Consider the following 13,258-nt stretch of genomic DNA (forward strand, 5'->3'; position numbering starts at 1 on the left):
GGTGAGTGATTTTCACTATATGACAAAAGCAATCAACACAGCTAATTTTTCTATGTAGACGGACGAAAACTGTGCGGTTATGTTCATGTGAGTTGAAACCTTTTACAAGCAATAATGGTGACGATTTTGATTATCCATTCAGCAACTCGAATTTTCCAATGAAAGATTGGGAAATACCTATGCAATGGGATGATATTTTCATTTTCTATTCCTTTTTTTGAAACCTCCACTTGTTTACTTGGAAAAATGATTTTTGAAACTATCTTCTTCTCATTCATGGATTCCATGTTGACATGGATACTGTCAATGGTTTGCAATGTCCAAGGAGATGTTTCCATGGTATTCAATGTCTAAGACCACAGCTTTATGGTTATTGGTGTCCAGTGACATTTTTTCATGATCTTCTGTAACGTCTGAACCTGCCTCGTCAATGTAAACTATTAAATCGCAGATCTAGATGGGTGGGGTTCGAAATTTCGAATAACCGAATTGTAGAATGGTCGATATTTCGAAATTAATAAATTCGTCATGTAAGATTGGAGAAAAATAAGTAATTCGAAATTCTTATTCCCGATCGACTATTTAGCAGATTACGTCTTTAATCGAATATTTTTTCTTTGAATTCGCATTTATTCGAAAATATATATTTCAATAGTTTGCATTTCGAATGCAATTTTTACAGACCGTACGAATGTCAAAAGTTCATATTTTCGAATTCAATATGGAGAGTAATTGTTTTACAGACAGACCAGAATATAGAGTAGCAAAAAATCGAAAGTGAATTTTTCGAGCCTATAAAACTTCGATATGTGGAATAGCGATAGTTCGAAAAGGGAAAGTCAAAATGGCGATGTTTAAAAATTGGAGATCACCGGTCTGAGTAAGTGAGTGAGTGAGACGCGTGTATTTGGAGCTCCGCTGTATTTCTTTATTATGATCGATCGACTTTCTAACGTTTCGCTATTTTGAACATTTGACTTTTTGGTGTTTCAGTATTTCAACCTCAGTAATATTTGGTCTTTCATTATTATATTTTCAAAATTGTGAATTTTCACAGTATCGCTGACTATAGTAATTTATGAATCGAAAGAGTGATAGTCGAATTTTCGAAAAATCGATATTTTAGTCATCGTCCTATGGGCGATTATTACATTCTATTTTCGATGTAAACGTGCTTCGAATGTTGCAGTTTCTGCTTTATTTATTTTCGGCATTCAAAGCTGTAGTCGAATCTATCTGTCTCCATATTATCATTCGAAGTTTATAAACTCGAGATTTTAGCTGTTCGAAATTTTAGTCATTCCAACATTTGATCCCCACCCGATCTAGATATCGATAACTATGACGAAATATATCGTAAACCATTGCACCGTTTACCTAAATATCGGGAAATATAAAATTGTCGAATATATATTGAACAATACGAAGGCATCCACCTAGACATCGAAAACCCTATAGTCGCCAAACTAGACATCGAAAACTATAGAGCCGACGACCTAGATATCGAAAACCTTAGAAAAACTCACCACACTATCGGAAACTATGGAGCCGTTGACTTTCATATCGGGAACCATAGACAAATTCACCTTAACGTCGGAAACTATGGAGCTATCGACCGGGATAGTGAAAACTATGAAGTCGTCAACCTAGTCCACGAAAACAATGGGAAAACATACCTGGACATTGAAAACTACGGAGCCGTTGATCTAGACCTCGAAAAGCATGAAAAAACATACCAGGACGACGAAAGCCATGGAGAAATATACCTAGCCATCGAAAACCATGGAGCTGTCGACGTAGACATCGAAAAAAATGGAGAACCATAACCAAACATCGAAAACTATGGAATTGTTGACCTAGCATCAAAAGCCATGACGGAATATACCTGGACCACGAAAACCATGAAGGAACATACGTAGACATTTAAAACTATGAAGAAATATACCTGGACATCCAAAACCATGGAGGAATATACCTAGACATTGAAAAATATGTAGACACATACCTAGACATCGAAAAGTATGGAGTCATCGACCTAGATCACGGAAATGATGAAGAAATATACCTAGAGAACAAAAACTATGGAAACTCAGACCTAGCAATCGAAAACTGTGGAACCATCAACTTAGACCACGAAAACCATGGAGAAACATACCCAGACATCGAAAACCATGGAGGAATATACCTGAACCACGAAAACCATGATGAAACATGCCTAGACATTGAAAACCATGGAGGAATATACCTGGACGACGAAAAACATGGAGGAATATACCTGGACCACGAAAACCATGAAGGAACATGGTTTTCGTGGTCCTTCATACTTCGTCATTGAAAACTGTGGAGCCGTCGACCTCGACTGCGAAAACCATGAAAAAACATACCTAGACCACGAAAACCATGGAAGAATCTACGTAGACCACGAAAACCATAGAGAAACATATCTATACATCGAAAACCATGGAGGAATATACCTGGACCACGAAAACCATGTAGGAACATATCCAGACATCGAAAACTATGAAGGAATATACCTAGACATCAAATCCCATGGAGGAATTATCCTAGACCACGAAAACCATGAAGAAACATGCCTAGACATTGAAAACCATGGAGGAATTATCCTAGACCACGAAAACCATGAAGAAACATGCCTAGACATTGAAAACCATGGAGGAATTATCCTAGACCACGAAAACCATGAAGAAACATGCTTAGACATTGAAAACCATGGAGGAATATACCTAGACATCGAAACCCATGGAGGAATTATCCTAGACCACGAAAACCCGAGAGAAACATACCTGGACTTCGAAAACTGTGGAGCCGTCGACCTCGACTGCGAAAACCATGAAGAAACATATCCAGACCACGAAAACCATAGAGGAATATACCTAGACATCGAAACCCATGGAGGAATTATCCTCGACCACGAAAACCCGAGAGAAACATACCTGGACATCGAAAACTGTGGAGCCGTCGACCTCGACTGCGGAAACCATGAAGAAACATACCTAGACCACGAAAACCATGGAGAAACATATCCATACATCGAAAACCACGGAGGAATATACCTGGACCACGAAAACCATGAAGGTACATATCCAGACATCGAAAACCCTGAAGGAATATACCTAGACATCAAAACCCATGGAGGAATTATCCTAGGCCACGAAAACCATGGAGAAGCATACTTGGACATCGAAAACTGTGGAGCCGTCGACCTCGACGGCGAAAACCATGAAGAAACATATCCAGACCACGAAAACCATAGAGAAATATACCTAGACATCGAAGAAACCCATGGAGGAATTATCCTCGACCACGAAAACCCGAGAGAAACATACCTGGACATCAAAACCTGTGGAGCTGTCGACCTCGACTACGAACACCATGAAGAAACATACTTAGACCACGAAAACCATGGAGAAACATATCCATACATCGGAAACCATGGAGGAATATACCTGGACCACGAAAACCATGAAGGAACACGTCTAGACATTGAAAACCATGAAGGAATATACCTAGACATCAAAACCCATGGAGAAATTATCCTAGACCACGAAAATCGTGGAGAAACATACCTAGACATCGAATACTGTGGAACCATCGACCTCGACCGCGAAAACCATGAAGAGACATACTTAGACCACGAAAACCATGGAGAAATATACCTTAGACATAAAGAACTATGGAGAAATACACCTGGACATTAAAAACTATGGAGATATACACCTGCACATCAGAAACCATAGAGGAATATACCTAGACATCGAAACCCATAGAGGAATTATTCGAGACCACGAAAACCATGGAGAAACATACCTGGACATCGAAAACTAAGGAGCCGTCGACCCAAACCTCGAAAACCATGAAAAAACATACCTAGACGACGAAAGCCATGGAGGAATATATCTGGACATAAAAAACTATGGGGTCGTCCACCTAGAAATCGAAAATCGCGATAGAATGTACTTAAACCTAGTCCTCCAAAACCCATGAGCTATCGCCCTAGACATCCTCGAAAAATCCAGCGGCGTCGACCAGAATTTTATATTTTTTTTATTTTTATTATTTATTATTTAATGTTATTCGTATTATTCAATTTTTTTATTTTATTATATTATTATCATTTTATATTATATATTGTATAATATAATATATATATTATATTATATAATATATATTATATAATATAATATTATATTATATATTAATTATAATAAAATATTTATTATAATAATATTTTATTATTAATTAATATTAATAAATGAAATATATATTATATAATTATATACATATTTTATGCGCAAACCAGGAGCTGGTATTGCCCCCGCTGTGCGCCCATTCTCTGTCTCTCTCGCTCGACGACGCAGAAGGAGAGGGGGTAGCCGCGTTCAGCGTAGTGCGTGACGTAGAGTGTGACAAAAGTAAGAAATCGTGCAAAGGACGTAAGTCCAAATGTAAACAAGCGTAACTTACGCCCCTCTGTCTCTAAGAAAATGAAAATCCCGAAATGATGGATTTTAAATCACTAACGTTACATATCTCAGGATCTACTGGACGGATTTACTTGCAACAAAGACCAATGGAAAGAGAAAAATCGAAAAAAAATCGTCACAAATTTTCAAGCTGTTTTATGAAATGGTTTATTTGTGAGAGCCATTTGAAAATTCTGTGACGTCATAAAACCGGCATATTCGCGTATATAAGAGTAGCGGCAGGGCTCGCGCTGGCTTTTCTTTTGCGCTGCAGTTTTTCCTTTTAATACTTGGCGTCGAGCCGCTACCGCGTCTCTTGATCTCTGATCTGATCTGTCAACTGACTACGTTCAACGTTGTCAAACGTTGCCTTTTCGCAGTGTGCTATCGAATCATGTGAAAGACTCGGAATGAAATATGTTCTGCACTCTGAACTCAGTTAAAATATTATTGACGATTGAAAATGAAGATGAGAATTGTTGACTAATATTCTGCTGTATACGAGTGACCGAGGTTAATTGCTTTGGCGCACGTACATCTTTAATTCGGGTCGTATAAAGGACGATCTTTCCTGCATTCTTTACACACCAAAAATAAACTTTTTTTGTGCTTCGACGATTAGAAATGAAAAGAACCGGAACAATGCTTGGACCGAGCAGACTTTGGCTCGAATTGCATGCCGAGACGCGGCGAGCGACGAAACCAAGTTCCGGCGAGCCGCACAGTCAATTTTCCTCCGGCTTCGTTTAAAACTGGAAATGCCTCGGACGAAAATCCTCTTGATCCTGAAGATTCGATTTCTCTCATCCGGATTGCTATCGAATTTCTCGAAAGGCGTATTTCACTTAGATTTGGGTAAAAATATGCACGCGAATGCATGTGCAGCTCAAGAGGGAGGAGGAGGGAGACCGGCTTAGCTGGGACCGGTGCTGCTGAGCCGCCGATCGCCAGTGGGCTTGGCCATATTCAGTGGGTCGTTTATCTGTGGGCGTCTTTACACTCGTTGTATAAAACACGCCGAGTTAAAACACTCCAATTTTTATTTCTCTCGGTGCCATAATCTCGCTACGAAACTTATCGTGTGACAGGGGAGACGTATCATGGTTTATTGAACACTCGCTTAGATAAAGCAGGCTTTGAGCAAAAGCACCGGTTTCTATCATTTTTTCTTCTCATTATTGTTCACCAAATACAAACAGCTTCGAAACGTCGTTAGATTCGCGTTAGATTCACTCTAAATTGATCCTCCGAGTGCTTTAAGGTGTTTCTTTCGCGTGAGCGTATTTTTGGCATGTGGTGCATTTATTTTTTTTTTTTTAAAGGTGGAGATGTTTCGAAGATTCGGAGGTCAACTTCGTTGGAGGTAACGCGAAGAAAATTTTCAAGTACTAAAGTTAAATTACTCGTTAACTATTGACTTGAGGGCTAATAAAGGTCTATACTTTTTTACTCAGAATTTGTTACTCTACTATATTACGCTATTAAAAATATAGCATTCCATTTGAAAAAAGGAAGTTGACCTCCAAATCTTCGAAGCGCCTCGACCTACAAATAAAATTGCGTGCACTACGTAATGTAGATTTTTAAACCATGCGACTTTTGTTGAAAACATTTTTTCGTGCAACGCATATTTTGGTCGTAAAAAAGGTGCACACGTTGCGTGCTCCACCCTGGATAGGAAAAGCTTCTGATTCTGCCATTTTTCAAACTTTTATCGTTAATATCTCTTTTAAGGAAGTTGAGGCCTTACAGCCATTTTTTTACCCGAAAGTTATGACCTGTACCTTTCAAAAGTTAGGCCAGCTTACAGTTTGGTAATGTTGCATAAACTTTAAAGAAGAGTTGGGAAAAAAGACGAAAAGCTGGTGAAAGCTCAATCGAAAACACGGACGGTGACGATCCTGGCTTCAAAAAATTGCACGAAAAACAGATTATTATTAATATCTCAGCAAATCTCCTAATAAATCTGAAAAAAATTAACATTATTCAGGAAGCCTTGCTCATGTTGCCCAAAAATTTCATATTTTCAGCATCGTTTTTAACGGAGATATCACTGAATGTTTCTTGACTTCCACAAGGTTACATGTTATTTGGCCCAAATTGTTATTGATTTTTCTCAGCAACGACGCTCCTAAACTGTCTGAAAATTTAATTGATTTTTTTTACACTTTCATTCTAATGCCTCAACTTCCTTAAGGAGGGTGGCTACGTTCGTCAAATTGATAAGAAATTGATCAAATTTGGTGATAATGTTCTTCAACATCAAGTGCGAAGACACAATTTTTTTCAAAATTTTCTTCTGCTTAGTTATCGAGTAATTACGCATTAAAGCAGATTTCTTATGCCCGGAATGTATACCTATATATATGGAAACGCTATGCTTATACACGTGAACTTTATTGATCAATTACTCGATAACTGTACAGAAGAAAAATCTTAAAAAATTTGTATTGTCAAATGTAACTCTAAAGAATATGTTCACCAAATTTTATTAAATTCTTATCATTTTGAAATTTTTAATGTATTTTACATGGTTTAGCATGGCAACATTGTATCGTCCCTAGCCACCCTCCTTAAGGATTCGGTAACCCTCCATTTTTATCGTCGCTATGGATTCCTTACATTTTTTTCTATCCTTGCTACAGTTTGTATCAGGAATTTAGAATTATTTGGTATATGAATTTATTAAGGTATTACTGGATGGATAGCCCAGCCGATAAAATGTACCTGATCGGAATTTCCGTACTTCGTGATGCAATAAAAATCTGAAAAAATTCAGCAACATTTGGAAAGTTATGAACTACAATTATCAATAATAATATTGCCCAAAAGTTATTAATAAATTGTTTAAATAAATAATTTTTTAACAATTTTACAGTAAACCCTTGTTTTTTTTTTACAAATCGGAAGTGCGCATTTTTCTGAATGCTCATGATTTTTTTCAGAATTTTCGTGGATTTTTGAAATTCCCTTTTTTAAATTTTTTAATTGGCTCTATTTGTATATTTTTGATCCAGTAACCTTGAGACTTTTCAAAACTGATGGTAAATATGTCTTCTAAAACATATCCAAAATTCAAATTTTAAAAAAATTTTTTCAATATTTTTTCAAGAAATTTCAAAAATCCACGAAAATTCTGAAAAAATTCATGAGCATTCGGAAAAATACACACATTTGATTCGTAAAAAAAAACAATAGGTCACCGCAAAATTATTGAATAATTAATTGTTTGAACAATTTGTTATTAACTTTTGGGCAATATTATTATTGACAATTGTTGTTCATAGCTTTCCAAATGTTGTTGAATTTTTTCAGATTTTTATTGCATCACGAAGTACGGAAATTCTAATCAGATATAATTTTTGGTCGAGCTATCCATCCAGTTATACCTTGAGTTTCCGATAACCTGACCTGAAATTTCATTATTTAAAATCAGTTATTCGTAGAATATTCGGATTCGGGATCGTGAAAGGAATACTTTAAGGGCGCGCAATGGAGCCTGAACGCTTGGCTTTCAAAAGATTCATTTCCCCGGAGACGTCGAGACTCTCCTTTTCGAAATTCGAACGGGAACCAAGTCGAAGGCCACTCCGTTGTCGAGATTGATGTTCCCGGAGCTGACGTTCGGGTCCGGCGAAGTTGAGGGACAAAAATGATGTGATTCGGTGCCCGAAAATAGCTGATGATCGGTGACGAACTGTCGGACGTTGCGGGCACCGGGAACATTAAAACCGAGCGTCTCCTCAAGCTGTTTCAGTGTTTTGAGCGATTCCATGAAAAATAGAGAGAAAACAACGTTGACTGATATTTGGCTGTGGATTTTCTTGTTTTTTCTCCGTCTCGCCCTTCCGGCCGTGGGTGAAGGATTCTTCGAATGGGAAAGTGAGAAGAAAATGTTGAAGAGTCGTTGGAAAGCCGATAATTGTGAGCTTTCCTCGATCGAGCCCGCTTCTCGCTTTGTTTTCAACGAAATGTTGATACGAGAATCTGACGCTGCTTCAAAACCGACGAAATCGTCCAGAAACTCCATGAAGAATCTGCGCCCACGTGCACGTCATTCCAGAAAGAAAATTCGAAAATTATCAGATCCACGCTCAAAGTGCTGTCCGAAAACAAGATTCCGCGACGCGAGAAAAACTCGCAAGACGAGAACTAGAAAAACAAGAAATTAGAAAATCGAAAATGAGCATGCAGCGAAAAGTGAGCGCGGGGAGCGGCTCGAGGCGAGGAATGAACAATTCGTTCGTTATCGCCGCTCCCGAATGGAAGATTGGACAAGATAGTTGGACGAACGCAGCCAAGAAGCTCGCTCGATCCGTGTCGCGTGCTCCCAGCAATTTTTCCCTCCCTCATTTCGTCCGTGTCTCGCCTATTTTCTGTTCGTTTGACACACCGCCCACAGAGGATGGGGCAGGTCACCGAAGATGCGCGGAATATCGACTGTCTCCGCGTACGCTCGTCTCGCGTTGCCGTGAAGACACGGCGCTCTTTCGGAGCGTTTGTCTCGTCATATGCGGAGCTGAAAGGCGGGGAGAAATACGCGAGGAAAAGAGCACAGAGAAAAAGAGAGCGAGAGAGAGAGAGAGTTGAAAAGAAGGAAATTGGGCGCAAAGCTTTTGACGATTTCGGGCACCGTTCCGAGTTCGTAAAGACGACACATATTGATACACGTAACCCAGAAAAGTTGGCCGCACACGAGCGTATTTTGCCCGCCAACTCCCGATTTTCCGGCTGACGCGGTTCCTCCTTAAATTCTATACGAGCGAGTCGATACGCGCGTCTATATCTGTAGTTCCATAGGACGGAGAGTATACGCAGCAACGCTCACGCTCAGTGACCCAGTTTCATCGGGACTCGCGATCCCCGCGCTCGGAGAAGCACGCTCGCATTTTCCCTCGTCGTCCGATAGACGATGCGTCGCGACGTTCTCTCGTCTCCTCGGTTCCCTCGTCATTTTTATTCTCTTCTGTCGCTCGGCCCTTCTCGCTTTTCCATTATTTTATCTCCCCGGCTCCCTCCGACGTTTCTTCCCGCCCCCGGCTCGCAGGATTGTTTAATGGTGCAATAGAGTCGCCGGATCGCGAGTGCGGTGTCGAGGCGGTCATGGCCCTCGGTCCGCGGCAGCCCCGAGAGCCTCCCCGTGCGCGTGGACGGAGCGAAAAGTTGTTCAGTGTCTCGTGTCAGGCAGCTGGCTGACCCAGTGATTTTCACGAGCTCATAAATTCGGGGCTTTTCTGCTCTCGGGACGTGCCACCGGAGCGCCAACGACACGAGCAGCCGCCGTGACTCCGGCTGGCACAGCATCCAGCGAAGCTTTCCAAGTGACGGAGTTTTGCGTCGAAAAGTACTGGAGAATCGACGAGCCCGTGGGCGTGTTGACGGTGCGGGGCTTCGAGCCGAGACTCGGATCGTCAGCGCGGGACGCTTTTTAATCAAGGGACTTCTCGTCCGTCAACGACGCTCCTCGACGAGGCTTCTTTCTTTAGCTGCCTTTTGCAAATCGGAAATAAAATTCAACTCGAAAAGTCTCCGCAAATCAATCAAATTATTCTGCCCCTAAATTTCAAGTTTTCCCGAAGCGGACGAGCGAACGTTGCAACGTTTGTTTTCGAGAAACCTTGAGTCGTTCGTGCCCCGGACAATCGACGTCGGGCCCCCTCGAGGGGAACGATGAGCGGCAAAAACGAGTGGGTTTCCTGGAGAAAATGATGATGGAAGTCGCTCGAGCGTGGAAAAGTGGCCGTGCAGCTGTAACGGAGCGGAGAGTGTCACTGAAAAGTGTGCAAAACCCGAGAAAAGAGACTATTTTAATAATTTAATATGCTACAAAGTATATAGGAAGGTGCACACAGCGAAGTAGTGACATAAAGGAGCGCCTGAAAGAGAACAGCGATGCGTCGAGTGTTGAGCGGTTGCGGCAGCTGTTCCTACCATCTCGAGGTACTCTAACGCAGAGCGTTGAAAAAACTGCTTAAATATAGTGCATAACGTTTCATCGCGTACGTGTACGCGTTTGCACGGACGGTAAATAAAAAGTGCCGGTTCTCGGATCGTGCACGCGCGGAAGGGATGGACGCGGGAGCGACGAGGAACGAGGATGAGTTTTCAAAATAAGTTTTAATTGAGTTACTCTGGAGCGAAGCGAGTCCCGCGCCTCCTTTTATGTTTGTGGACTCGTCTTCGCCTCCGTTAATATCTCACCCTCTTTTTCTCCTCGTCTCATTCGCGATCGTAATAGGCGCGCTCGTAATGCGTGCACGCGAGCGAAAATTCTCCGGCGCGAGGTCGTGTATTTATTTTAATTATTGGATCAATTGCTTCTGCTTCTCGCAGCCACTTTCAGCTCTTCTCACTTCCTCGACGACTCAGGCGTACCTTTCCCAGAGACGAAGCTCCCCTTTTGGTGTGACCGCGTTCGACGGCTTTTCCTGGATGTTCTCGCTGTTCTTAAACCCCCAACGCCCTCCGGAAACACCTGCCATGGCCAGGATTCGCGGGAAATGGATATCTTCGGTTCATCGGCTCTCCGAGCCAAAGTACTGGAGCCACAAAAATATTGCGGGGAGCTTTTTTGTAGGGAATTTCGCCCTCTACAAAATCGGTCCCGTACTTTTTTGCCCTATCTCCACCCGTTTCGGCGGTACGCGCCCTCAAAGATCGTAAACTTAGCAAACTGTTGTTCCCCCACGAAAATCCCATTCGGAAGCCTCCCCGGACTTTCTCATCGTCATTTTTCTTCTGGATTACATTCTTTCGTCCTCTCCAATGATCCAACAACAGCCCGTGTCATGTCCATATCGTATATAAACAACAAACAATCCTTCAAAAACGTCTGACGTCCGTCACGTTCTCGAAACGATGCGCACAATAACTATTTCAGCCTCGCTCAAACCTCACCGAGTCTCCTTCCCGCGCCCACTTAAGTACGTGCTTACCATTCACGTCTCACACGCATGCATATTCACTCCCGGTCTTACGCACATGCGGACCGAGCCTCGCTGAAAAGGCGCCCGGTGACGCCCGCTCAACGGGCCGAGGAAGCGCTCGTCGCAATCTCGAAGCTCGCGCTCTTAAGGCTCTTTCCTCGTATTATGATACTTCCATAAAACTATGGACTCTGGTGAAAGAGGCGACAGTGAGCGGCCACCCGTTATTCGGTGGCTTGCAGGGAACAACCCTGACGAATCTCCCACCAGTTTTTGTCATGAACAATCCATCCATTTTTCAATGTCTCGTACGTATTTCTCAGTTTTTTGTGCCGTTTCCTCCGCGTCAGTGCCAACTGTGAGTTCCGTTGTGAAAATGACGTTTTTCGAGTTTTTTAAGCCGGATGGGTGACGGCTACGTGATTTATGGAGCAACTATATTTTTCGAAAATCTCAAAAGACGAAACTTGCTTGAAAACAATAATTTTACTATTTTAGAAATATTGTTGGTAAAGAACCAACATTTTTATACAATTTTATTATATTAAAAGGACGTTTTAAGAGCTCCTTTTGACTAGCGTGGTGCAGCAGCTCCCGCTGCTGTTGATGTCACGCCGTCACTTTTGTTTACAAATTTTATAGCTTATGAAGCGAGTTTACTGTCCAAAGTCGTATTGCAGTGGAAGAAAATGAAAAAATCAACGATCCAAAAGTTTACCGGGGTAAAAATCGTCGTTTTGTAAAAATTTACAAAAAAACGTGGCCAAGCTAACAAACGAAAAAATATGACCGAAAGGTCGAACTGACGTCACATGCGAACGTATATTGCAAACGTTACTGATCCATTTGTCCTACAATCCGAATGATTTCTCGTCAGATATTTTTTCATATCTCAGCCGATTTTCAACGATAAAGTTCAAAAACTAAAACACTCGTGTATTCTTGAATATCCACGAAATACAACGATCGATTTTTTTTGCGAAATCTTGGATATAACTAACGAAAAAATTCAATAACTTTTCATGCGTGTACGGTTTTCATATGCCGGAGTGACAAGTGTCAGAGAAAAGTCGATATTCAATAATTGATTTGCTGCTAAACTACACGGTAATTAGCGTCGAAATTTTACAAATCTATCCAGTGCGAATTCATTTTTGCCTACCAAAAATATCATCGCGTTATCTTGGATAGCGAATATTCACCCATCTACCTTAATGAGATTGAGCGAGCGACGAACTTTCTGTTTTTTTGTCCATTCTACCAAACGCTCGGGTTCGGTGATCCGATTGCTTGGAAACATTCTAATCGCGGGAGATAAATATTGATGGTTCTCATCGACACCGACCGTGATCATTTATCTCGATGGGTTTGTTTGTGTTTGATATTTTTAGAGACTTTCGGGCTGCGAATTACTCTCGCGTTGGAGCTCGTGCCAATTCTCGCGATCTCGAGCGATGTGGCACCGGGGAAGCCGAGAACTCCCGTCTCTTTGTTGGCAAACCCCGACCACCCTGTCGATGTGGGATTTCCACTTTTTCACCAGCCGATTCTCGCGTTCCTGTTTAGCCGTGTTGCACACATGACGAATGCTTTTTATTCGGTTTTTTTCACCTAATTTCTCCTTGGGGAAGACTCAGAACGGGACTTCGGGCTTCAAATTCCCCGGGAATTACCCTGCGCTTCCAAAGAAACTTGAGTTTTTTCGTGTTCGATTATCAAATTACGTGTTTCGTCGAGGCATCCTCGAAAAAACTCACTTTACAGACGTTGACCAGAATTGATCAGAATTGATCAGAATTTCATCAATATTTCTCAACGAAATTCGACTTCGTGACACGAATTTTGCGG

At 41.4% G+C, this 13,258-nt stretch overlaps 1 protein-coding gene across 6 annotated transcripts in view; it reads left to right on the top strand.

The window, feature by feature from the left end:
* CdGAPr (GTPase-activating protein CdGAPr) overlaps nucleotides 1–13,258 on the top strand; it is a 57,405-nt gene that overhangs the window by 24,915 nt on the left and 19,232 nt on the right. The window contains exon 1 of one of the 6 annotated variants that reach the window (XM_043423652.1): nucleotides 9,546–10,424. The exons of the other annotated variants lie outside the window; for them this stretch is intronic. Within the exon in view, the coding sequence (XP_043279587.1) occupies nucleotides 10,377–10,424 (48 nt within the window). The 5' untranslated portion in view covers nucleotides 9,546–10,376. Of the gene's footprint in view, nucleotides 1–9,545; nucleotides 10,425–13,258 lie in introns of those variants that run through there. 6 annotated transcript variants of the gene reach the window in all.

Source organism: Venturia canescens, chromosome 1, assembly GCF_019457755.1.
Source record: "Venturia canescens isolate UGA chromosome 1, ASM1945775v1, whole genome shotgun sequence".
NCBI lineage: Eukaryota > Metazoa > Arthropoda > Insecta > Hymenoptera > Ichneumonidae > Venturia > Venturia canescens.